The following is a 27044-nucleotide window of genomic DNA, read 5'->3' as shown; positions in this document are numbered from 1 at the left end:
TCCACGTGCCTGTATGACCTCCCTACAATGCCTGGGCATGCTCCTGATGAGGCACAGTATTGTGTGTGGCCTCCACGTGCCTGTATGACCTCCCTACAACGCCTGGGCATGCTCCTGATGAGGCTGAGTATTGTGTGTGGCCTCCACGTGCCTGTATGACCTCCCTACAACGCCTGGGCATGCTCCTGATGAGGCTGAGTATTGTGTGGCCTCCACGTGCCTGTATGACCTCCCTACAACGCCTGGGCATGCTCCTGATGAGGCTGAGTATTGTGTGTGGCCTCCACGTGCCTGTATGACCTCCCTACAACGCCTGGGCATGCTCCTGATGAGGTTGCGGATGGTCTCCTGTGGGATCTCCTCCCAGACCTGGACTAAAGCATCCGCCAACTCCTGGACAGTCTGTGGTGCAACGTGACGTTGGTGGATGGAGCGAGACATGATGTCCGAGATGTGCTCAATCGGATTCAGGTCTGGGGATCGGGCGGGCCAGTCCATAGCTTCAATGCCTTCATCTTGCAGCAACTGCTGACACACTCCAGCCACATGAGGTCTGGCATTGTCCTGCATTAGGAGGAACCCAGGGCCAACCGCACCAGCATATGGTCTCACAAGGGGTCTGAGGACCTCATCTCGGTACCTAATGGCAGTCAGGCTACCTCTGGCGAGCACATGGAGGGCTGTGCGGTCTTCCAAAGAAATGCCACCCCACACCAGGATTGGCAAAGTCGCCACTGACGCCTTGTGCTCTTCACAGATGAAAGCAGGTTCACACTGAGCACATGTGACAGACGTGACAGAGTCTGGAGACGCCGTGGAGAGCGATCTGCTGCCTGCAACATCCTTCAGCATGACCGGTTTGGCAGTGGGTCAGCATTGTAAGAGTTAGGTTTATTCAGGGGCTCAGTGTAGATATTGTTATTAAGGAGCATTATAATGACACTGCTATCTTTAAGGGCATCGTGTGGGGATGTGCTGCAGAAGACCGGAGAAGATGGAAGTCTGCAGAGACGAGCTGTGGATGAGAAAAGTCATCAAGGGGTCTGGACAAGATGGAGACGAAAAGAGAGAGAACGACTCTAATCAGAGAAGACGTCTCAGGTAAGGTACCTGGATGTAAATGTTCATCTGTGATCCTGCCTGTGTCTCATCAGTACTGTGGTTCCTGTATGGTCCGCAGTCTGATGATGACTGATAACAACTCCCAGTATCTCTATTGTTAATTACATACTGGGAGTTGTAGGTTTATGCGATAGAAAGATATATGGGGCTGACCTGACATTACAATTGATGGTGGTCGGATGATGCATTCATGTACTGATGTGTTTGTGCGCGTCTACGTATCTGGAATAATATGTATTTGTGTAAGCTGCGTGTATGTAACTGTGCATTGTGGTGTGTAATAACATTCACATGCTTGGGGCACCTTTACTAAATCTATTAGGACTTGCTGACATGTGTTAGGGAATTCCATTTGTCTTTCCACAAATTTCGAACAGACAAGTGAAATTTGCTAACCTTGTCATAACTGTCACCATTGGGATGTGCTTGTATGGAGCGAGTTCAGGAGGTGAGCCTGCTTCATACCGGGCAGATGTCGGCTGTGTTACATAGCCGGCGTCTGCCTGTAACTGCAGTGATCAGAGCTCGCCTTGATTGCTGCTGTTTTGAGTATTTAAGTGCCCTTGTCAATCACTGACAGCAGCATTATATAGCACGATGGCCGGTGCATGCAGTCACCTGCTCCCTTCAGCCCCCTGTGACGCAGTTGCAGGTTGCTGACGGGTTGCCAGTAGTGCTGAGTGAGTGTAATGCAGGTGCCGGGATGCAACACACAGAGACACAAGGCGAGAACAGTCAGAGATGATTGTAAACAGTTTTATACAACAGGTATACTGAAACAAGGGATTAGCAACAAGGGTAATGAACAGTGGTTTCAAATATCAGAAAAATACGAAATTTCTCAAAGTAAGGTGCAGTCTCTTAAAATAAGGTGATGCCCTCAAGCATGAGAGACACCACACAAGTTCTTTAACCGTGAATTTGGCCCTAGCGGGGGTCACCGGTTATTCCCGCTAGGCCGTGAGTCTCTTTCCGGATGAATTCAATTAAATCACGTTGTGCTACTTTAGCCCCAACCGTCCCCCTCCCAACCTGAGTACTTAAACCCAATTGTCCCCGGTACCGTGGGTGAACAGTGGAAGTGACGGCCCTGCTCACGTATGCAGCTCCTCTCTGCTTGGCTGTTGGGGGCAGTCTCTCGAGCCTTGGATAGGGGGGTCCAGGCCTCGTCTGTCGGCGGCCGACGTCGGGTTCCGCGAACTCACTCAGCACCGCGATCAGGTTCCTAGTATCCTCAGCAGGCACAGCACTCGGGTCACAACTGTGAGGGATCCGGAGCTCTTTTACCGGTGCCCGGCTGGAGCACCTCTCAGGCCTCTGGATTTGGCCTGTCACACGGGGTTTCTCAGGACGCAGGGAGCACGTCTGCTCCTCTCTGCTGCTTGGCGCCAAAGACGGCTCAGGCTTGGCGCGCTGGCCTCTTATCTCTCTGAACTCCTTCCTGGAAGTCACCTGATCGGATCCAGCGTCTGAATCTGCCCTCCCTGCAACTTCCCTTGTATATTTTGGCTCCGCTTGACTGTCTCTGGCCAGTAGATGGCAGTCTCGCTCCATCCTTGAAACGTCATGTTGAAGTTCTTTTACAAGCTTTCTTGCTCGTTCTACATTCCTCCTTCATTTTTGCTCGCCAGTCCTCGGGCGAGTGGACTCCTCGCAGAATTGATGCCTCCTTCCAGGCAGTGCAAGCTCAGACAGGAGTTGGGCACACTCCTGCATTTTCTGTTGGATTCGAGACCAGATAAACTCTTCCTGAGCATACCGGTTAGGAGGAATTCCGGCATTAGCCCGCTCAGTTCTGCGGAGCTCTTCTTGCGGAGGAGACTCCGGGAGATCAGAGGAATCAACTACTGGGGATTGCAAATCATTTCCTGACTCATTCTGACTTCCACTCGGGAGTGGCACCAACGGTTCTGAAGGGCCCAACTGCATTGTGGCCCACCCTTCTTCATCCCCCAAGGTTCCTGTATGTGGCACTTCAGACCCGTGACAGACTTCTGCTTCAGAGGAGCAAGGTCGCAACATATTACGGTGCAACACCCTGGATGTCGCGGCATCATCCCCTTCGGGCCTAACCTCGTAGACGGGGTTGTCTATGTGAACCTTCTTCACCACCCGATATGGTATTGCCTCCCAACGATGGTCCAGCTTACTCCCAAATCGTTTAGCCCTCACCAGCACTCGGTCTCCTGGCTGAAGCGATCCACCTGTGGTCGGGGGCCGAACTGCATGCTCTACTTCCTGAAACTTCTGAGCAACCAGTCTTCTCACGGTATGGAGTCGACGCTGGTGTTCTCGAAACCAGGTACTTGGGCTACTGCCCGGACCGGGGTCTTGTGAGTCTAGCTCCAGTTCGGTGATTTCTCGGCCACTTCTTCCAAACAGCAACATGTAGGGGGTATAGCCGGTGGTTGCATGAACTCGATTATTATACACCCACACCAGCTCGGACACGAATTCGGGCCACTTCATCTTTTTGTCCGCTTCCAGTGTTCGCAACATTTGCAACAGGGTTCGGTTAAAGCGCTCGCATGCACCGTTCCCTTGCGGGTGGTGGGACGTTGTCCGGGAACGGTCGATCCCATAGATGCGGTATAGCTCATCCATCACTCGTCCTTGGAAGCAGGCCCCCTGGTCAGAATGTATTCGCTAAGGGCACCCATAAATCCGGATGAAATCTTGACAGATGGCCTTGGCTGCGGCTTCTGCCGTCTGATCTTTAGTGGGCGTCACTACTGCAAACTTGGTGAAGTGATCAGTTATGACTAAACAGTGTCCATAACCGTTGTATGAAGTTCCTACCATCAAGTAGTCAATCATCAAGACTTCCAAGGGGGCAGAAGTTCGAATGGTCTGAATGGGAGCTCTTTGCTCCGGGGGCTTGTTCAACTCACACTGGCGACATGTTCGGCAGACCCCCTCGACTTCTTGTCACAGTTGAGGCCAATACACCAGCCATTGCAACCACCGGAAGGTCTTTTCTACTCCGAAGTGAGCACCTCTTCTATGAGCTTCTTGGGCTAGCTGTGTTACTAGCGCTCCTGGAACTACCACTTGCCAGGTAACATCAAACTCTCGAGGCAGCTGGATTCTTCGGCATAGCAAGCCATCCTTCAAGAGGAGCCTCTCCCACTGGCCTAGGATTTGTAGGGTAGTTGGAAGTGAAGCGGCTCTGGTTTCCTGGTCGGGTCTCTGATTAAGGGCGACCCATTCTCTCAACTTTGCTAGCTCCGCGTCGGATTGCTGCAGATGTATCCATTCGTCTCTTGAACGGCCCAGAATCTGAGTGGGCCTCGGCTCCTCTCTGGTCTCTTGGGCGTCGACCACATCAGCGGCGAACTGGCTGAAATCCGGGATCTCGTCGCCTTCGAGCTCCTCATCTCTGTCCTTCTTCGACCCCGCCTGAGTGACTCGGGACAGGGCATCTGCATGCGTGTTCAGGGCCTTGGACTGATAGGCGATTTTATACTGGAATTTGGACCTCCTTGCGACCAACCGCTGTTCTAACGCGCCCAGTTTGGCGTTCTCTAAGTGGGCCAAAGGGTTGTTATCTGTCCGCACTTGCACTTCTGACCCTGACAGGTACTCAGCAAATTTCTCGGCCATGGCCCACACCAGTGCCAGTAGTTCCAGCTTAAACGAACTGTAGTTGTCCGGATTCTTCTCCGTATCTCGGAGTGACCTGCTGGCATACGCGATCACTCGCTCTTTCCCTCCTTGTACTTGAGCCAGCACTGCTCGCAGCCCATGCAAGCTTCCATCAGTGTACAACATGAAAGGCTGTGAAAAGTCAGCGTAGGCCAGAATCGGGGCATCTGTTAGCGCCATTTTCAATGCTCGGAATGCCTCTTCTTGTCGTGGGCCCCACTGAATGGGCTGCCGCTTGGCTCCCCTGGCTGTTCCTCTCAGCAATTCATTGAACGGGATCGCAATCTTAGTGAAGTCTTTAATGAATCTGCGTTAGTATCCAGCAAGCCCCAGGAATGCCCTTAGTTCCCTTAGATTGGCGGGCGTGGGCCACTTCTGCACGGCAGCTACTTTCTCCGCAGCGGGGTGCACCCCTGCACTGGACACAGTGTGCCCCAGATATTCAATTTCTCGTCTGAAGAGATGACACTTATGAGGCTTAATTTTCAGGCCGTGCCTTTGTAGCCGTTCTAACACTTGTTCCAATCGGCGGAGAGGATCCTCAAACATTGCGGAATAGATAATTATATCGTCCAGATATATTAAAGTGGCTTCAAAGTTGAGGTCCCCCAAGCATCTCTCCATCAGCCGTTGGAAGGTTCCTGGCGCATTTGTTAGTCCGAACGGCATTCGATTGAACTCAAACAGGCCCATAGGGAGAACAAAAGCTGTCTTCGGACGATCCTTCTCAGCTACTGGGACCTGCCAATAGCCACTGGCCAGGTCGAGGGAGGAGGAGAATTTGGCGCTCCCTAGTGCAGATAGAGACTCTTCGATTCGGGGGAGTGGATAGGAGTCCCGTACTGTACAGGCATTCAGCTTTCGATAGTCTACGCAGAATCTCAGGGTACCGTCCTTCTTTCGGACCAGCATGATCGGAGCCGCCCAGGTGTTATGTTCTGCTACCAGAGCTAAGGAAAGAGAGGAGATCTGTCCCTACGATAGAACTCAGCTTTATCCCTACGATGTAACAGGGGACCTGATCCTGCGATCAGACCTGCTAAAGTCCTAAGCTAGTCTGTACGGAGACCTATAGATGTGGGGAAGGAATCCGTACAAGTACTAAGGACTGGGAGGAAAATGGGACACCTCCTAACAGAAATAGTAGCAGACAGACAAACAAACAAAATATATAGAACATAGAGGTCCGTAGACCAAGCAAACTAACAGAGTTAGATACAGAGCACAGGCTAGCTAGAAAGTAGTTATACAATGAAGTCCAGCAAAGCCAGAAGGGCGGAGCAGGATTAAATAGGCCAACAAGGTCATGTGACCAGCAAAGGAAAAAACCTAAGAGCAAGGTTCTAACAGTACCCCCCCTTCTAAGAGGATCCTCCGGATCCCCTAGGACCAGGCTTATCAGGAAATCTCCTGTGAAACGCTCTGATAAGTCTGGACGCGGAAACATCATCTGACCTCACCCAAGAGTTATCCTCGGGTCCGAAACCTTTCCAGGCCACAAGATACTGCAAACTACCTCTATACCGTCTAGAGTTAAGGATGCGAGAAATTTCATATTCCCCGTCCTCCACCACCGGAGGAACAGAGGCAGAGGCGTCACCATCCGACACAACAGCTTTTTTTAATAGAGAGACATGAAATACCGGATTAATTCTCCAGGAGGTAGGAACCTCCAACCTAACAGCAGATTGGTTGACAACCTGAAGCACCTTAAAGGGCCCTACAAACTTGGGACCCAATTTCTTAGAAGGAATCCTCAACCGCAGATTCCTAGAGGACAACCAAACCATGTCACCAACAGCGAACAAAACCTCCTGTCGTTTCCTATCAAAGTAGTCTTTAGATTTTCTGTTGGCCTCCTGAAGATTACCACGCACATCCGTCCAAACTCTCTCCAAATCACCGGAAAAATTCTCCTCCTCAGGCACGGCAGATCCCAACTTGGAGAACGACCCAAACGACGGATGTCTCCCAGAACAACAAAAAAAAGGCGAACAACCAGTAGAAGAAGATGTATGATTGTTCAGAGCAAATTCAGCAAGTGGCAGAAACTCAGACCACCCCTCTTGATTGTCTGCCACAAAACAATGCAAGAACTGCTCAACATCCTGGTTTTTCCTTTCTGTCTGGCCATTAGATTCAGGATGATATCCGGACGAGAACGACAAATGAACTCCCAACCTGTCACAAAAGGCACGCCAAAAACGAGCCACGAACTGAGGACCCCTATCAGAAACAATGTCAGTAGGAACGCCATGAAGTCTGACAATTTCCTTGACAAAGGCCTTAGCGAGAGTTTTAGCGCAGGGCAGTGTGACGAAGGGAACCAAGTGACACATCTTGCTAAAACGGTCCACGACCACCCAGATGACAGTAAAACCCTCAGAGGGGGGAAGGTCAGTTATAAAGTCCATAGCCAAATGTGTCCAAGGAGCACTGGGAACCTCCAAAGGACAAAGCAACCCCGCAGCAGGAGTATGTGAGGACTTAGATCTAGCACATATAGTACATTGACGCACCCACTTAATGACTTCCTTCTGCCATCCAGGCCACCAAATACTGCGACCCACCAGTCTCTTGGTCTCAGAGATTCCGGGATGACCTGCCAACCGAGATTCGTGACACTCAACAAACAAATCTCTCCTAAAGGTCCCAGGCACAAACAACCTCCCATGGGGAGTGTTAGATGGGGCATTCTCCTGTGCTTTAAGAATCTCATCTTCCAAAACGGAGTCCAAAGCAGCTATCACAACACCTTCTTGTAAAATGTTCTCCTCTTTCTCAGCACCGACTATGGGAGAAAAACTGCGAGACAAGGCATCCGCCTTAACATTCTTAGTACCAGGGATGTAAGTAACGGAGAAATTAAACCGCGAGAAAAACAGTGCCCACCTAGCCTGACGGGCTTTCAGGCGCTTGGCAGCATCAAGATATATCAGATTTTTATGATCCGTAAGAACCTGAACGGGAAATTCCGCACCTTCCAAGAAGTGGCGCCAGTGTTCAAATGCGAGTTTAATAGCCAATAATTCCCGATTACCAATATCGTAATTCAGTTCAGTCTCCGAAAAATTTTTTGAAAAAAAGGCACAGGGATGTAATCCATCCCCGTTATCCTGAGACAATACTGCGCCAACCCCCACAGAGGAAGCATCAACCTCAACCAAAAACGGCTTAGTAACATCAGGCTGCATAAGGATGGGAGCAGAGGTGAACCTCTCCTTGAGATACACAAAAGCTTCAATAGCCTCAGAAGACCACTGAACCGCATCAGCACCTTTCCTGGTGAGATCAGTCAGAGGTTTGACAATACTAGAAAAATTTTTTATGAATTTTCTGTAATAATTGGCGAAACCTAAAAACCTCTGTATCGATTTCAAACCAATAGGCCTAGGCCATTCCTGTACAGCTTGAACTTTAACCGGGTCCATCTCAAAACCTTCACTGGAGATAATGTAACCCAAAAAACTAATTCTCTGTACAGCGAACTCACATTTCTCCAGCTTAGCAAAAAGCGAATTGTCCATTAATAACTGTAATACCTCACGTACGCTCCGCCAATGAGACTCCAGATCTGGCGAATAAATCAAAATGTCATCCAAATACACAACCACATTTTTGCCGATCAAAGGTCTAAGGATGTCATTAATAATATTCTGAAAAAATGCAGGAGCATTAGTAAGACCAAAAGGCATCACCAGATTCTCAAAATGACCCACAGGAGTGTTAAAAGCAGTCTTCCATTCGTCACCCTCCTTCATGCGCAACAGATTGTATGCCCCCTTAAGGTCAATTTTAGAGAACCACTTGGCCCCCATTAACTGGTTAAACAGATCAGGAATCAATGGCAGTGGGTAAGGATTGCGTACAGTAATTTTGTTAATCTCACGAAAATCCAGACAAGGACGTAAACCGCCGTCCTTTTTTTTTACAAAAAAAAATCCAACCGCCACAGGAGACTTAGAGGGCCTAATGTGACCGGCGGCCAAACTTGTCTGTATGTATTCCTCCAAAGCCTTCCTCTCAGGAATAGTAAGGTTAAATAAACGACTTTTAGGAAGAGTCGCTCCAGGGACAAATTCAATAGAACAATCATAGTCTCTATGGGGAGGCAAAACCTGCGATTCCTTCTCAGAAAAAACTCTCCAAAAATCCTGAATAGGAACAGGCAATTCTCCCCTATCCAAAGCTGCAATACGCCCGTTACAACACTTGTCATAACATTTATGGCTCCAGGATTTAATTTCACTGGTAGACCAATCCAGTACAGGATTGTGAAATTTTAACCAGGGTAACCCCAATATTACTGGAGAAGGCAAGTTATTCAAAACTACCAAATCCAATTTCTCGTGGTGAACACCATTAATAGTGAGAGGAAATTCACAGACCTTGAGAGTAATATTCTTCAAAGGGGAACCATCCACAGAAAGCACAGCAATGGGGGATGATAAAGGTTCGGGTTTTAAATTGAGTCTTTCCAAGAATCGCCCATCAATTACATTCAGAGTAGACCCGCAATCAACAAACACCCAAAATTCCATTAATTTTTCCTGAGCAATCGTGGAAGCAGCTAAAAATACACCCTTGGAATTTAAACAGGCAATACGGGCATGACTGACCTTTTTTTTTTCTTTCTTCATACGAAGCTCACAGCCTTTAATCAAATGACCAGATTTTCCGCAATAGAAACACAAGCCTTCAAAAAATCTACGGTCTTTTTCTTGAGAGCGAGGTGCCACCGATCCAATCTCCATCGGTTCACCACTGTTAGTACACACATTCTCATAACCAGAAACTGACATAGCAGAGGATTTGCTCTCATTAACCCTTGCACGCAGTCTCCTATCCACCCGTATAGCTAATTGCATAGCCTGTTGCAAATCTTCAGGTGTAGGATAAGCAATTAGCAGGTCTTTAACCCTTTCATTGAGCCCAGCAAGAAATAGACTTTTCAGAGCAGAATCGTTCCACCCTGTTTGAGTAGACCAACGACGGAAATGAGTACAATATTTTTCCACATTACCTGATACCTGTTTCAAACGTCTCAACTCAGTCTCAGCTGATGCGACACGGTCAGGATCATCATATAATAGCCCCAAAGCAGAAAAAAAACTATCCACTGATCTAAAGCATGTATCACTAGGTTGCAAAGAAAAGGCCCACTCCTGAGGCTCTTTGCGCAAAAGTGACATTATGAACCCTATGCGCTGGGATTCATCCCCAGAGGACTTGGGTCTCAAATGAAAATACAATAAGCAAGCATTTTTAAATGAAAAAAATTCTCGGTGTTCACCAAAAAATAAATCCGGCAAACATACCTTAGGCTCCAAGAAATGTGCTCCAGGACAGTTACTCACGTGCTGACGGAGCTCGGCCACCTCCAGAGAGAGTCCCTGCAGGCGATGAGCCAAATCCAGAACCGACACCATGATGGAACAGAAAAATCTTTCCTTAGAGAATTTGCAGGCTGGACTTACTGTTATGTTCTGCTACCAGAGCTAAGGAAAGAGAGGAGATCTGTCCCTACGATAGAACTCAGCTTTATCCCTACGATGTAACAGGGGACCTGATCCTGCGATCAGACCTGCTAAAGTCCTAAGCTAGTCTGTACGGGGACCTATAGATGTGGGGAAGGAATCCCTACAAGTACTAAGGACTGGGAGCAAATGGACACCTCCTAACAGAAATAGTAGCAGACAGACGAACAAACAAAATATATAGAACATAGAGGTCAGTAGACCAAGCAAACTAACAGAGTTAGATACAGAGCACAGGCTAGCTAAAGAGTAGTAATACAATGAAGTCCAGCAAAGCCAGAAGGGCGGAGCAGGATTAAATAGGCCAACAAGGTCATGTGACCAGCAAAGGAAAAAACCTAAGAGCAAGGTTCTAACACCAGGGGCTCTGGCTTTCACGGATCACACCGTTCCGCAACATGTGGGCCAACAGCTCTTTCACCTCCTGGTACATTTGAGGCGGGATCTGCCGATATCTCTCTCGGATGGGAGCAGTATTTCCGGTGGGTATTTCGTGCTGAATGTCCCGAGTGCACCCGAAATCATCTTCATGCTGTGCAAACACTCCCTGATATCGCTGTAGAAGTTGTTCGATCTGCCTTACTTGTCCAGCAGAAAACTCAGTCAGGTTAGCTTCCATTTCTTCCAGGAGGTGACGTCCAGCCAACGGTTCTCTTCCATGTTCCTGGCTATTGAGGGACACCTCTAGGGTCCATGGTTTTCCTTCCACAGGTGCCAGCCCTATAGCGTCAGCTCTAGTAAGGGCCTCCGGCATTACGCACACTCGCGCCACCTCTTGTCGGGGCAACAACTGTAAACTGGTGCCACTTAAATTGATGCAGCGCACGGGTACTCGACCGTGCCGCACGGTGGCCAGAGTTTGAGCAATCAGGAGTCCAGAGGGCGCTTCTTCTCCCTCCATTGGTTCAACTTGAATGTCCACGCCCTCTAAGGACACATGTGCCAGCACCGGCAAAGTGAGTACAGTCTGTCCCACCGGCAGTGTCATTGTGGCTTCGGGCGGTATCGAGACCTTACCAAGGTACTGGGAGGTAGTGGGCAACTTTTGAATCTGACTGACCCGCACGAGGTGCTGGAACACACTCTTGTTAGCTGGGTCTCGAGTGGCGCGGGTCCAGTTGTTTTTGCTACAGCCCTCAGCCAGGAACTGTCAGACTTCTTTCAGCACATTCATGCCCAGGGTTACAATGGGCCCATCGCCTCCGGGCCCGGTGGTCAGTACGATCCCTTTTCGACCGAGGTCCTTTCCACATGCCCGCAGGGACATCCATACTACTCCCGCTACTGGGATAGGTAGTTGATTAGCCGCCACCAGTTTGACAGTGGGTTCCCGGCAGGAACGAGCGACTTCAGGAAAGTGACTTTGGAAGTACGTCTCAGGCATAGTGGTCACTTGAGACCCAGTGTCCATCAAACAGCGGATCCGCTGCCCATTGAATTAAGCCCAGATAATGGGCCTCTCAGAGAAATGTCTTCTGATCTCCCCCTTCTACTCTCTGAAGCTCGAGACCCCACGGTATGCTCCACAACCGTGGGGCATTTTAGTTTAACGGCTGTCCCCTCCTCCTCCTTTCTCGGTTGGGACAGTCTTTGGAGATATGCCCCCTACCTCCGCAGGTTCAGCACTCCGGTCCTCGTTCTGCCGATAGGTCAGGTACATGTCGTGCTGGGGCCGGATAGGAACGTCTTTCTCGTTCTGGTCTCCGTCCGTGTTGAGCAGTACGGTCCGTCGGCAAGGGGGCAGTAGGAGTCTTCCTAATAGAATTCAGTTCACCCCGAATGTCTCAAATTTCCTGACGTATTTCCCGTACCCAATCAGGCTCTTGGTTGGTGAATCCAGGAGCAATTGCCTCATGACTTCTAACTGTGGCTTTGAGAACAGGAACTTCTCTCTCCAGGACTCTAGCTTCAGCCCCTACCTCCAGGAAGCCCATATGACGAGCCCCCTGGGCCGCGTGGGGAACCCGGAACCGGGCCTCTTGTGGGATGCTGGGGGTTGTAGTCTCAGTGTGGCGGCGACCCGGTCCATGGCCCAGGGTGGTCAAACTAGTGGCAGTCTATTTGTGTTGTAATTGTCCGACTACGCCACCCGTGGATTGCGGTCAGTGGAGACCGCCGCTGCGTTGCAGACCGCTGAGGCTGATGTTGTATGCGCAGCCAAGGATGGGATAACTCCCCACGGGAGAAGTATTGCCTCAGGGCAGCTAATGTGGATGATGGGAGTGATGGTGTGAGCGTCCCAGTACTAATGGTGCTGGTGCAGCGATGAAACACAGAGACTTGTAATTGCAGTTTCCAATGCTTTACTCACAGTTGTTATTCGTGTCAATCCTGCAGGCGATGATGGCCCAAGCCGTGCTGCGTCCACCAGGTGAGGGACTCGGTCAACTCCCAGGCAATTCCAGAGCGTGGCACAGGGCTCCCTTCTCTACCTTTCTCTGGCCGTCCCCACCAGTGACCCACCTTTGTCCAGCTTCCTCGGGCCTTCTGTTGGCGAAACCTATCTCCGGTTTCCCTGACCCTATGTGGTATGCTTTCCTGGTGGATGTAGTGAGGGGTCGCACCTAGATGTGGTCTCAACCTCCGGTCTTTGGCTGAGGAATTTGTTGCCTCCACCAATTTGGGTTCCGGTACCCTGTTCTGCCAACCCGTCACCCGCAGTCTCCTGGGTCCTTAGGGTTCCCTCTGTCCTCGTGTCTCTGGGCCTTTCTCTGTGTTCCTGTTCCTTGTTTCCTTTCTTACTTTCCTTTCCGTTCCTTCTTCTCTCTCTCTCTCTCTCAGGCTCCGGCCTCCTGGCAAGGCCTGCCCGTGGAGCAGAGCCCAGGCAGCAGCTCTGCTCCCTGTCACTTCTCCTCTCTGAACTGACCACTGTCCTAAGATGGTGCCCACCTTATATACCTCCTTCTAACACCCGAGCCCAGGTGACTTGCAACCAATGGGCTCCTACCTATGCCCAGAGACCCACCCCTATCTGCTCCTACACCACTGGGTTTTCCTCCCCCCGCCCCACTCCAGCCAGGGACAGATGCTGTCGTGCCTGCACTTCTATCTAGTGGGAGCACCGTTGAGCTGTCCCTCGGAAATGGGGTGTGTGTGGTGCATGCAGCTTACTGAGCCCTAGTCCACACTCCATCCTTACCCGGGAGTGGAATATCACACCTCTGGACTGAGGTGCAATACCCCTGTAGCAGCCGAGCCCTCGGGGTGCTACATTCCCCCCCCGGTAAATCACAGCACGTCCTCGGGCTGGAAAAGAATAAAACAATTTAAAACATACAAAATTTTTAAAGCGCACTTGCATATAAGACATTAACTCAAAACTCATCCCTTTATGGGAGGTAATCTTTTCCTTTTAAACGTTACTGGTATAAACATTATAAAACATTATAAGACTTTCTTCATACACGTAAAATACTATAAACTCTTTTAGCAGCAAATTAAACTTTTCAATATAAAACATTTTCAAGTAAAACATTTTCAAAACCAATTCTTGAGCTCTGGCCGCTGTGCAACTTGCGACCAGGTAAAGGTGCAACAGTCCAGGTAATCTTGAGGTAGACGTTGCAGTTTTTGCATAAAACCAGTAGGGGGCGCTTTAGGAAGCGCAACTATTTACAAGGGATTGGCCGTTCCCAGTCCTCGGCCGGTTGGAAAGGGGGAATGGCTGCTCACAGTCCTCAGCCTGTTAGGGGATGTAGGGGGTAATTTTTATCAGAAAGCAGTCTTTTTAACAGTTCCAACAACAATTCTTATACCCTTATGGGTAACTATTTACAGTTAATTTTACCGTTTACTCAATAACGGTGTCCTCCTGATGCCCCTTCCTCATAGTCTTCAGATCCGTCCGGATCCTCAGGGTAGTCCATGTCTGGGCGGTACCGCAGCTCCTCCTCTGTTAGACGGTGGACATGGAGGGCATACAGTCCCTTTGCGCCCTTGTGCCGGGTGTAGGTGACAACGTCACTGGGGTACAGGTCACGGCCGTGATGTCCCTCTGGCAGGTGGCTTTCTACGTCTCTCCTGGTGACGAAGACGTCGGTTGCGGCCTCCGGGTGTACTAGGCCTTGCGTCCCGGCCTGTGACGTCTCCAGCTTTACGGCGCCTAGGTTCAGAGGGCACAGCGCAGGGCGAGGCTTGACGGCGACGCTTGCAGCCTGAGGCCTAGCTGGCGGCGGTGGAGGCGTGGTCTCAGGTACGGTCCCCGGGGCTTCGGGTCCCGTAATGGAGGGTGGGGGCAGGTTGGTGGCTTCAGGGCTTGGGGTGTTAACATCCCCACTACTTGCCTCGGCCTCCGTGGTCTCCTCCGCGGCGTCGTCCGCAGCCGCCGGTCCCTCTTCTCCTCGCCCAGCGGCAAGCGCGCTGCTCGGTCCTTGCGGGGTCCTCTGCTGGCTATCTTCGTGCTGCCAGGCCAACTCCTCTCTCCACCCGGCAAACACATCCCGCTGCGCCCGGACCATCCTTCTGTTCAGGTCTTCCAGCGCCGCGCGCACGCAGTCCGGGTCTCTAGGCAGCTGGGCCAGCAGCTATATCAGGCTGCAGGGTGGCTCAGCTTGCAGCAGGCTGCGGGCCAGGGTGCTGGTGGGGTTCGCTGCTCCCTCCATCTCCGGGTGCAGTGGGTCCAGACTGATCCAGGCCGCGCCCGGCCCCACAGTTTTCTTTCCTATCCGCCCCCATGGGGGTTGATCCTGGGGGCATCTGCTGACAATCACCCTTAGGGGCAGCCCCCCCACGTTGATGGACATTTCCATTGCTGCACTCATTGTTGCTGGGGGCGGGCTCTTTCTTTGGCGCCACTCTGGGACCTGGCCCACGATGGGAGGCGGCTTCCTGCTGTCCTTTGGTGCTCACATAATGGCGTCCGCTCTGCCAGGGCGGGAAAAACGGATGAAGATGGCGGGAAACGGTCCAAAATGGCGTCTGATGGCGGGAAATGGCTCCGGATGGCGGGAAACGACTCCGGACGGCGGTAAACTTCTGGAAATGGCGGAGACTTCTTTTCAAGGTACATGTACAATCTTCTTCAGGCACGCAATACCCGTTTGTGGCGAGTTGGTCTCGATCCTGCCGACTACGCCAAAAGTTGACGCGCCCCCTGGGCCGCGTGGGGAACCCGGAACCGGGCCTCTTGTGGGATGCTGGGGGTTGTAGTCTCAGTGTGGCGGCGACCCGGTCCGTGGCCCAGGGTGGTCAAACCAGTGGCAGTCTATTTGTGTTGTAATTGTCCGACTATGCCACCCGTGGATTGCGGTCAGTGGAGACCGCCGCTGCGTTGCAGACCGCTGAGGCTGATGTTGTATGCGCAGCCAAGGATGGGATAACTCCCCACGGGAGAAGTATTGCCTCAGGGCAGCTAATGTGGATGATGGGAGTGATGGTGTGATCGTCCCAGTACTAATGGTGCTGGTGCAGCGATGAAACACAGAGACTTGTAATTGCAGTTTCCAATGCTTTACTCACAGTTGTTATTCGTGTCAATCCTGCAGGCGATGACGGCCCAAGCCGTGCTGCGTCCACCAGGTGAGGGACTCGGTCAACTCCCAGGCAATTCCAGAGCGTGGCACAGGGCTCCCTTCTTTACCTTTCTCTGGCCGTCCCCACCGGTGACCCACCTTTGTCCAGCTTCCTCGGGCCTTCTGTTAGCGAAACCTATCTCCGGTTTTCCTGACCCTATGTGGTATGCTTTCCTGGTGGATGTAGTGAGGGGTCGCACCAAGATGTGGTCTCAACCTCCGGTCTTTGGCTGAGGAATTTGTTGCCTCCACCAATTTGGGTTCCGGTACCCTGTTCTGCCAACCCGTCACCCGCAGTCTCCTGGGTCCTTAGGGTTCCCTCTGTCCTCGTGTCTCTGGGCCTTTCTCTGTGTTCCTGTTCCTTGTTTCCTTTCTTACTTTCCTTTCCGTTCCTTCTTCTCTCTCTCTCTCTCAGGCTCCGGCCTCCTGGCAAGGCCTGCCTGCGGAGCAGAGCCCAGGCAGCAACTCTGCTCCCTGTCACTTCTCCTCGGACTGCACTCCTCTCTGAACTGACTCCTGTTCTAAGATGGTGCCCACCTTATATACCTCCTTCTAACACCCGAGCCCAGGTGACTTGCAACCAATGGGCTCCTACCTATGCCCAGAGACCCACCCCTATCTGCTCCTACACCACTGGGTTTTCCTCCCCCTGCCCCACTCCAGCCAGGGACAGATGCTGTCGTGCCTGCACTTCTGTCTAGTGGGAGCACTGTTGAGCTGTCCCTCGGAAATGGGGTGTGTGTGGAGCATGCCGCTTACCGAGCCCTAGTCCACGCTCCATCCTTACCCGGGAGTGGAATACCACACCTCTGGCAGAGGTGCAATAACCCTGTAGCAGCCGAGCCCTCGGGGTGCTACACATATCAGGGCTCAAACGCAGCCGCTCCTTCAGGATCTGCCTCAGGGAAGGGTCTTTCAAGCCAGCAATCAGTTGGTCACGCAACACCTCACCCAATGGTCCCAGTCCTCGGTTCCCATCTCGAGTTTTCTTAGTGATATGGGCCGTCACTTCCTGTAATGCATTAACATACTGATTTACTGTCTCATTTTCCCCTTGGACCCGCTGAAACAACCGTAAGCGCAAGTGTCCCAAATCTGTAGTGTCACCGTGCATGTCCTCTAGAATTTTTATCACTTTATCCACGGTGTCACGGTCCCCAGGTGGGCGGTACATCACAGTCTGTCGGGCCTCTCCATCAAGGGTTAGGAGGGCTAGCTCCGCCTGGGCTAGAGGGTCAAGGGGATACATACGTAGCATACTTCTCAGTCTTTCTGCCCAGTCCCAAAGTGACATGCCATCCCCTGTAAACTTGGGAAGATGGCTGAGCATAGCCCCCAGGGGTATATGGCTCCGGCTGGACCCAGCCACAGACTGATCCGCCATCTCTGCGTCTGAATGTTGCATCCTGCGGACTACGCCAAATGTAATGCAGGTGCCGGGATGCAACGCACAGAGACACAAGGCGAGAACAGTCAGAGATGATTGTAAACAGTTTTATACAACAGGTATTCTGAAACAAGGGATTAGCAACAAGGGTAATGAACAGTGGTTTGAAATATCAGAAAAATACGAAATTTCTCAAAGTAAGGCGCAGTCTCTTAAAATAAGGCGCAGTCTCTTAAAATAAGGTGATGCCCTCAAGCATGAGAGACACCACACAAGTTCTTTAACTGTGCATTTGGCCCTAGCGGGGGTCACCGGTTATTCCCGCTAGGCCGTGAGTCTCTTTCCGGATGAATTCAATTAAATCACGTTGTGCTACTTTAGCCCCAACCGTTCCCCTCCCAACCTGAGTACTTAAACCCAATTGTCCCAGGTACTGTGGTTGAACAGTGGAAGTGACGGCCCTGCTCACGTATGCAACTCCCCTCTGCTTGGCCATTGGAGGCAATCTCTCAAGCCTTGGATAGGGGGGGTCCAGGCCTCGTCTGTTGGCGGCCGACGTCAGGTTCCGCGAACTCACTCAGCACCGCGATCAGGTTCCTAGTATCCTCAGCAGGCACAGCACTCAAGTCAAAACTGCGAGGGATCCGGAGCTCTTTTACCGGTACCCGGCTGGAGCACCTCTCAGGCCTCTGGATTTGGCCTGTCACGCGGGGTTTCTCAGGACGCAGGGAGCACGTCTGCTCCTCTCTGCTCTTTGGCGCCAAAAACCCCTCAGGTTTGGGGAGCTGGCCTCTTATCTCTCTGAACTCCTTCCTGGAAGTCACCTGATCGGGTCCAGCGTCTGAATCTGCCCTCCCTGCAACTTCCCTTGTATATTTTGGTTCCGCTTGACTGTCTCTGGCCAGTAGATGGCAGTCTCGCTCCATCCTTGAAACGTCATGTTGAAGTTCTTTTACAAGCTTTCTTGCTCGTTCTACATGAGCGTGGTCTGATAATGTGTGATCCCAGCATGCTCGGATGTTGTCCGAGTATCTTGTAGTGCTCTGCTAGTATGCTCGAGTCCCCGGGGTAGCATGTTTTGCGGCGGTAGACAGAAGCAACACATGCAGGGATTACCTAACAAACAGGCAATTCCTGCATGTGTTGCGTCTGTCTACCGCAGCAAAACATGCTACCCCGGGGACTCGAGCATAGTAGCAGAGCACTACAAGATACCTGGATAACACCTGAGCATGCTGGGATCACACCTTATCCGACCATACTCACTCAGCACTAGTTGCCAGGTGCTGCTGCCATGTTAGTCATTCAATGAAGCTCAGCCTGAGGTTGGGCTCCAATGAAGTGTCACAATCAAGGTGCCGGACGTTATTGCAGCACGCTCACTTTGTAGTTCGCGGTGACTGTAATGTCTCTTATCTGACCACGCTCACTTTGTAGTTGTGACTGTAATGTCTCCCTCCTTGCACTGACTCAATAGCAGGAAGCGAGTGGCGACAGGGAGAATAAATCTCAGTGTAGCCAACGCTTTTCCAATAAGCCGTCTAACCAGACTTTAAACCCTATTTACCTGCAGATTATCCCTATATCTGCAGATAAATAGCGTTTTTCAAGGTGACAAGTTACCATTAAAGGGACTCTAGCAGTACGGAATGACTGTTCGAACAAAGTCCTGCCGCTCAGTGCTTCACAGCGCGGCCAATCATGTAACTATAGTGCATTATAGAAAAGCATAACAAGTAATAAAACCGTTTATGGTGAGCTGTACTGTGGGCCCCTAGAGTCAGTTCCCCTGGTGGGCCCTAGACACCCCAGTCCGACCCTGGATGCACATGAGGAGGCTCTGCCCCAAATGGAGTCTCCCAGCCCATAGGCGGCGAGTTTGGAACTTGCTGAAGTTGAGTGTGAGCTCCCTCATCAGTCTGATGTCTGCGGGGAGGGAGAGTTGGGCGGTTCTCTTGGTAAGTCCCCCAGTGTATCTTGGATAGCTACTGAGAAGGAGTTGGCCAGTTGTGGAGGTCAAGGTGACTTCACTCTTACAAGGTCCTCTGAGGACGAGGAGCCTGCAACTTCCTGTAAGAAGCCCAGAACGGATTGGGCAGACGCCGGTGAAGATGTTTTAAGTCCGGTGAGTGAACGTAGTTACCCTCAGAATGTCTTCTCTCCTGACACCAGTGCTTTTTTAGGCATTCCCGCAGACCTAAACAGATTTGAGGAGTTCCAGTTCCAGATGGAAGATGAAAATGGTTGAAGAGGAAGTGGCCTGTTTGTCGTGATGTATATAATACCATCATGTTATGGCTCCCCAGGCTGGTTGGGGCATTGCGTCCCTGAATGTCAGGCGAATTAGATCCAAATCCAGGAGGACAACTGTCCTAGATTATATCAAACAGATGAATCCTGATATCTTCTGTCTTCAGTAATGAGGGATTGTGGACTCTCCAAGTGATAAGGACTGGCCTTGCGGACAGCATGTATGGTCCGGCTCATGTGTTAATAGGTGTAGGGATATTAATGGGTAACAGGGAGATTAGTTTGGATAGCTACACGGTGCTAGAGGTGGGTAGATGTATAATTGCACATGTTAGCTATAGGGGGTGGCGGGTTAGAATTATTAATGTGTACTATCCACCAGGAAAGGACCAAAAAAAAAAAGGAGCGATTGGCTCTTTTGGAAAAATTAAGTTTGTTTCTTCCGGGCAAAATGCCTACAGTTTTACTTGGGGACTTTGATTGCATCACTGCAATGTGACAGCGTGACATCACCGGTAAAAAGTTATCAAATCTTATTTCTGATTTTTCCCTTCTAGATGCAGCTGCTCTTGAATTTGGCTTCCCACCACCACCAACATACCATGCTGATAGGGGTAGTATAGTATCCAGAATAGATAAAATGTTGTTTTCCAAAAATATGTTGTGTATGAATTTTGAACAAAATGTTGTACCTTTTTCTGATCATGAGTGTTTGAGAGGAGCGTTTAGTGCAATTGATGACCGTGTGTATTGGGGTGGGGTATGGAAGTTGGATGTAAGATTGTTAGAAGATGAGGATGAGATGAATGAATTAAAAATAAAGTATAAAGAGTGGAGAGTATGTAAGAGGAATTCTGCGTGTGTGCTTGAATGGTGCGACTGGGTTAAGGTGTGTTGCAAAAAGTTCTTCAGAAACTGGGGCTATAAAAAAGCTGCTATTCAACTGAGCAGATTTAATGATTTAAACAGGCGGATAGACTGGTTAAGAAAGTGTGGAGCAAGTGGGATGAATGTGTCTGAGTGAATTAAAGCGTGTTATGGATGAAAAAGGGAAAGAAATCATTTATCATACCAAAATGGAACATCTTGAGAAAGATGAAAAGTGCACAAGGTTCTTTTTTAAGAAAATGAATGGGAGAAAGGTTGATATGGATAAAGTCCTGGATAGGAATGGTTTGTGTGTGTCAGGTGTGAATGTGATAAAGGAGGTGAATAGGTTCTATAGCAAGTTATATGATAAAAAATGGATTGATTCTGGTCTTGTTTCAGAAGTGCTGAATGGGTTAGAGAATAAGTTGGATAGTGATGAATGTGATGTTTTGAATGAGGATGTGATTATGGATGAAGTGGAAAACGTGATGAAGAGTGCTAAAAAGAATAAGACACCGGGTAAAGATGGATTGGCGGTAGAATTCTATGTGAAAGCATGGCATTTTCTGGATATATGTAAGTATATGTGGGAGAATGGTAAGTTGTGTGAATCTATATGAAAGAAGTTGTGGTTGTGCTTGTGTACAAGAAAGGTGAGAGAAAGTGTTCAAGGAATTGGAGACCTAAAACGTTGTTGAATTCAGATTGCAAAATCTACAGCAAATTTTTGGCGAATCGTATGCGTGAAGTGATTGGTACTCTTGTAGGTGATTATCAAGTGTGTGCTGTGCCTGGAAGGAGTATGAGTGATAACTTGTTATTATTAAGGGATTTGATTGGAGACGGCATGGTGAGGAAGCAGAAGTGTATGATTCTGGCAATTGATTTTGAGAAAGTGTTTGATAGGGTCTCGCATGTGTTTTTGTTTAAAGTTCTGGAGAGAATGGGATCTCCTAAAAAAATTGTGAATGGGATAATGTCTTTGTATGATCGTGTGTCAAGTGAGTTTCTTGTTCATGGGTGGTTGAGTGAGAAAGTGAATATTATGTCTGGTGTAAGGCAGGGGTGTCCCATGCCCCCTGTCTTGTTTGTATGTGTGATTGAACCTTTGCTGTGCTTGGTGAGATGTGATAAAATGGTGCAAGGATTGTTGGTACCTGGGAGTGGTGGTGTGGCACCCTGCTGTGCACTGGTGCCACAGAACCCAGAAGGGTGCATGGATGGACTTCTCCACAAGAGGCCCTCACACATTCACACACCTCCACCCTACCACCTCAGACCAGCAGAGGGAGCATGTTAGGGACATATATATAGGGAAGGTGGAGCCAGGCAGCTCAGTGAGTGCAGAGTGATTCAGAGATCAGTCAGACTGAGAGGAAGTCTGAGAGTGTGCTGATGCTCAGAAAGCAGTGAAGAGGCAGCACGCTGGCTGCCGTGCTTAGGCAAGACAAGGCCTACAGCACGTGTGAAAGCCTAGTGAGGGCCCTGAGTGTGGCCGAAGGCAAGAGGAGAAGGAAGAAGTAGTAAGGGGGCAGAGGAGCATACCAGGCTCACCCCGAGATATATACCGGACACCGGGTCCGCGCCTACGGGGTCCCTTTATACCCAGTAGGGACCACCGGAATCCCTGGAGGACTACAGGTCTCAGGTTTGCCAAACGCTGACTGCATTACCAGGGCTAGGAGTCACGGAGGCCCCAGCGACCAGGGAGAGTGATTTCAAGGAGAAGGCCCTATCACCAGGTCAGCAGGTGGAAATGAGAGACAGTAACCACACTAGGCCTAGCTCCTGGCAGGTCAGAAGCTTAACGAGTAAAGCCACGGATCAGGAGGCCCTATACCCGCTCACTGGGGAGAGTCCAAAAGTGCGCCCTTCGCTCGGAGTACCCTGGACCGTGCCTGCACCATCACCAGTAAAGGTACTGAAGCTTACCCCCGTGTGAGTGTCCCCGTGTGAGTGTCTGTCTTTCCTCCAGGACCGTCCTGCTGTCTCTTGCCAGCATCCATCATATACCCCTACACTGCCCTGGAGCTTGCTCTACCTGTGGAGAGCCACACCATCCCTGCAACCGTAACACGAGCTCCAGAGGACTGCTCCGCAGCCGCGGCTCCCTTTAGCTGCAATCCACAGGTGGCATCATGAACTTTCCAAATTTCCTATAAACAATTCCCCCTTTTTATTGATCGCCCTGGGTCACGGACCGGGCCAGCCACCGTGATATCCCCCGCAAGCAGCCATAGGCCCGGCTGCCGAGTACCCCACGGCCCAGGGGGCGCGTCAGTGGGAAGCATGTGAAAGTTCTTGGATATATGGATGATGTTGCCTCTATGAGTAGGGTTAAGGGTTTTTTCTGTGGTGCGTCTGGCTTTAGAGTGAATTGGAATAAATGTAGTTTTAAATGTTTTGGGGCTGGAGAGGGTAAAGTGTGAGGAGGATGCTATCAAAGTGCTAGGAGTATTATTTAACAAGGATTTGGAAGGTAAGGAGAGCTGTGAGGAGTGTGGATTGCGCATAGAACGTAAGTTACATTTTTGGCGCCTTAGAGACTTGACCCTGAGTGGTAAGATTTTGATCATAAAAGTGGTGATTCTTCCGATTTTGCTTTTTATTGCAACAGTTTTTCCACCGTCTTATGGGAAAATCAAAAGAGTGGAGAAGTTAGTTTTTACTTTTTTTCTGGAGCCGTAAAATTGAGAAACTTAAGAGAGAACGTCTCTTCAAGGCTTGTCATCATGGTGGCATGGCCTTTCCGAACATTGAGATTTTTCTGGGGCTTCAGTATATCAAAACGGTAGTTATGTTGTTGAATAAAGAGAATAAGGAAGAGTATGTGGCTGGTTGGATGTTGTATGGCTTATGTTGGAGAGATAAGGATGCTAGAGTGCCGGTTGCTTTGAAGTGTCGGGTCTGGTATGAGTTGATTGAACAGTTTGTGAGGAAGCATTGAGTGTGCCGATGAATGGTTTTACAATGGCTAAGAATGTGATGAAAAGAATATGTAGGAACGAGGTGCAGTGTAATATTGTGGGGTTGAGAGGGAATGAAGTTTTGGTTGCATGTAAGAGTTAGGGAACGCATGGGATGTCTAGTAGACAAAGGGATATTGTATGGATGTCCTTGCACAATATTTTGCCTTTGAGACAGGTTCAGAAGAGAAGAGGTCTGACCATAAAGGATGTGTGTCGGAGAGAAGGATGTGGTGGATGTGAGACTGTGTGGCACGGTGATTATGTGTACAGTGTGTGGAAGAGTGTAGGTGGGTCAATATTAAAGGGTCAATATTACCTTTTAGGATTGCTACATCCAATTGGTGGCACTAGAGTTCTAGTCCTCTTCCTCTCTGAAGAGACAATTTGCATATTTCCCAGAGGACCATTGCGGCTCAAAGTCTCCTCACTTTGACGTGCTCCGCAAGGAGAAACGTTACCTCTTAGGGCCCCGTCACACTAAGCGATGCAGCAGCGATCCCGACAACGATACGACCTGTCAGGGATCGTTGCTGCATCGCTAATACATCGCTGGTGAGCTGTCAAACAGGCAGGCTCACCAGCGATCAGGGGAGCAGCGATATCGTGGAAAGAATCGTTCCACGATGTCCTGCTCCTGTTACCAGCCTGCTGCAAGCAGGAGCAGGCTGGTAACTATGGTAAACATCGGGTTACTAAGTGCGCGTGTGCCCCTAGTAACCCGCTGTTTACCATGGATACCACTCTGCTACGGTGCGCGGGAGCCTCCGTGCACCGTAGCAGAGTGGTATCCATGGTAAACAGCGGGTTACTAAGTGCGCGCGTGCCCCTAGTAACCCGATGTTTACCATAGTTACCAGCCAGATCGTTGGTCCCGCTGGTCACACACAGCGATGTGTGCTGGCCAGCGGGAGGCCAACGACCAAAAAATGGTCCAGGACACTTTGCAACGATCAGCGATCTCACAGCAGGGGCCTGATCGCTGCAACGTGTCACACACAGCGACATCGCTGGTGAGGTCGCTGGTGAGTCACCAAAACCGTGACTCAGCAGCGATATCGCTAGCGATATCGCTATGTGAGACGGGGGCTTTAGATACCGGTCATACGCCTCGCCTCTCATCCAGCCAAACCAGATCTCACACTTTGCACTGACGAGGGGCAGTACCCCGAAACACAGTCTCTGCAAATTGAGTTTCTGGTCTTGGATTTTATCCTAAGTCGTGTGACAAGGCTCGTTGAAGGGTCAATATTGACTTTTAGGATTGCTACTTCCTATAGGTGGCACTAGAGTTCTAGTCCTCTTCCTCTCTGAAGAGACAATTTGCGAAGTTGGATTTAGTTGCCTAACGAGCAGAGTTATCAGTCCCTATAGTAATACCAGACGGGTGCACAAACTTTTAAACCCATCACATTTTATATTTTAATATTTGTCGGGGATGAAAAGCGACACTGGAGAGGGGCCAGAATTATACAAATGATTTTTTTTTCCTCCATTTTGTAAGCGAGGACGACGACATAGTGACACTGTAGGGGTGCGTAGATTTTTTACAAATGCCAATTTTTTTGTTTCTTTTCCAAGCTGTGGTTATATATAAACATTTTTGACTCCACATTCAGATCTAATTAGCAACTGGTCCTTATATCTTACAAAAAAAAACAACTGAAGGGGTGCATAAACTTTTGCACCGACCTCTCAGTTTCCAAGCTGTGATTTTATATTTGCATAGATCAAGTTGACAGTAAATGTCAATGGGGATGATCAGCTGACTTTGAGCATATCGAAAAGTGCCCCCTTTGTAGAAACCACGCTTCCCAACCAGACTTTAGTTAAGCATTTTTTGGCAAAAAGTTGGGGATGGAGGAGTGTGGGACGGAGAGATGGAGGAGTGTGGGATGGAGTGATGGAGAAGTGTGGGATGGAGGAGTGTGGGATGGAGGAGTGTGGGATGGAGAGATGGAGGAGTGTGGGACGGAGAGATGGAGGAGTGTGGGACGGAGAGATGGAGGAGTGTGGGACGGAGAGATGGAGGAGTGTGGGACGGAGAGATGGAGGAGTGTGGGACGGAGAGATGGAGAAGTGTGGGACGGAGAGATGGAGGAGTGTGGGACGGAGAGATGGAGGAGTGTGGGGCGGGGAGATGGAGGAGTGTGGGGCGGGGAGATGGAGGAGTGTGGGATGGAGGAGTGTGGGGCGGGGAGATGGAGGAGTGTGGGGCGGGGAGATGGAGGAGTGTGGGGTGGGGAGATGGAGGAGAGTGGGATGGAGGAATGTGGTTTCCATTTGCAGATTTCTCATTGGTGAAAATTCCGAAGGTTCTAGAATGCTCATGTGCTGCTGACTTGAGAGCTTTTGATGGCCCATTTTTGGGAGTTTACCCTCCACCCTATGGACAGCACCTTTAGGGATGGAGCCGAGCTGAGTCACGATGATGCCGGTAGATCTTCTGTCATTCATCTCGGCACCTTCCACCAGTAAGGGACATTGTCCTCTGCGTGGATCTCATCACAGCCACTTGTAATAATTTACCAACATTGTAACTCCACCCTGGTTGCCGACACTTACTCAACTACCTGTCAAGGACAATATATGTGCTGCTGACTTAGATCTCCTGCTATCAGCTGGAGGTGGGACTGTGGAAGTTTACATGCCGGTATAACCAGGTGAGGTCAACAGAGCAACTACACGAGAGAAGAGATGGAGTGTCTTCTGTCTCAAGGGCTCAACCTGCTGGGACAGCTGGCACTGTGCTACCTGGTCACCAAACAGTTATGGATCGTCCTAAAAGGATTCAGAGTCCATTTCCTCTCCAGGGTGTGGAGGACAGACCTAAAAAAGTATGGAGGCTGGGCAGGTAAGTGGCATCTGGCACGGGCACTCTACTTCTATATTTGCCATGAGATTATGTGGGACACATGGTGGAGGGAGGGCTTCTCTGCAGCAGAATAATATAGAAATCCTGATAAAAACCTGCTGCGGGCCGCAAGAAGGCTGCAACCCTAAACCACTGGGCATGGAGGATGGACCTGAAAAAGTGTAGAGGCTGGGGCAAGTAAGTGTTTGTGGGGGTATTCTGAAGAGGCGTATCCAACACATACGTTGGCCCCTTCCACTTTGCCGGGCTAGTAATGTGGGGAACAGCCCTAGCGGTGGGGCGGATATTACAGCGGCAAAGAGATAGAAATAGAGAATGAAAACCTGCTGCAGGCTCCAAGGAAACTGCAAACCCAAAGCATCACTTCTAGGGTGTGACCCATCCAGCTCATGCGTGGGTGGGATACCTGACCCTTGTCGAGGCTTTACTGAAGAGCAATACCTAGTAATCTGTGATTAAAAACCTGCTGCATGCTGCAGAAAAAGACAACCCCAAAATTCATATGGCCTCTAAGTTGTGGGGACCAACTTCTGGAAAAGACATATCCAACACATGCATGAGACCTTTGTTTCCCTTTTGCCACGGTATTAGGGTGGTTAGTGGGACGCGGCTCCTCGTGGCGTGGAGGCTTCACTGCAGCAGAATACATAGAGATCTTGGATGACAACCTGCTGCAGGCAGCAAGAAAACGGCAACCTCAAAGTTCATAAATAGGGATGAGCAGACCCATGGGTGTTCGGGTTCATTGGGTTTGACCAAACTGTAGTCCAAAGTATTGTTCGGGTACCAGAAGTCTATCAGAACTTGAGCTAGAACCCCATAGACGTCAATAGGGACCCGAACTTTTGTGCTGTAAAATGGCTGTAAAATGATCATAGTGAG

At 50.1% G+C, this 27044-nt stretch overlaps 1 protein-coding gene across 3 annotated transcripts in view; it reads left to right on the top strand.

The window, feature by feature from the left end:
* LOC141167125 (very-long-chain 3-oxoacyl-CoA reductase-B-like) overlaps positions 1 to 27044 on the top strand; it is a 117404-nt gene that overhangs the window by 48995 nt on the left and 41365 nt on the right. Inside the window, exon 1 of one of the 3 annotated variants that reach the window (XM_073654494.1) lies at positions 25809 to 26141. The exons of 1 other annotated variant lie outside the window; for it this stretch is intronic. In XM_073654494.1, coding sequence (XP_073510595.1) covers positions 25985 to 26141 — 157 coding nt within the window. In that variant the 5' untranslated portion in view covers positions 25809 to 25984. Of the gene's footprint in view, positions 1 to 25808; positions 26142 to 27044 lie in introns of those variants that run through there. One more of the 3 variants, XM_073654492.1, reaches the window with a different exon arrangement.

Source organism: Phyllobates terribilis, unplaced genomic scaffold (assembly GCF_046119375.1).
Source record: "Phyllobates terribilis strain yellow unplaced genomic scaffold, ASM4611937v1 Scaffold_11__3_contigs__length_659146591, whole genome shotgun sequence".
Taxonomy (NCBI): domain Eukaryota; kingdom Metazoa; phylum Chordata; class Amphibia; order Anura; family Dendrobatidae; genus Phyllobates; species Phyllobates terribilis.
Note: the sequence above shows the minus strand (reverse complement) of the source record. Positions and strands in the feature narration are given on the sequence as shown.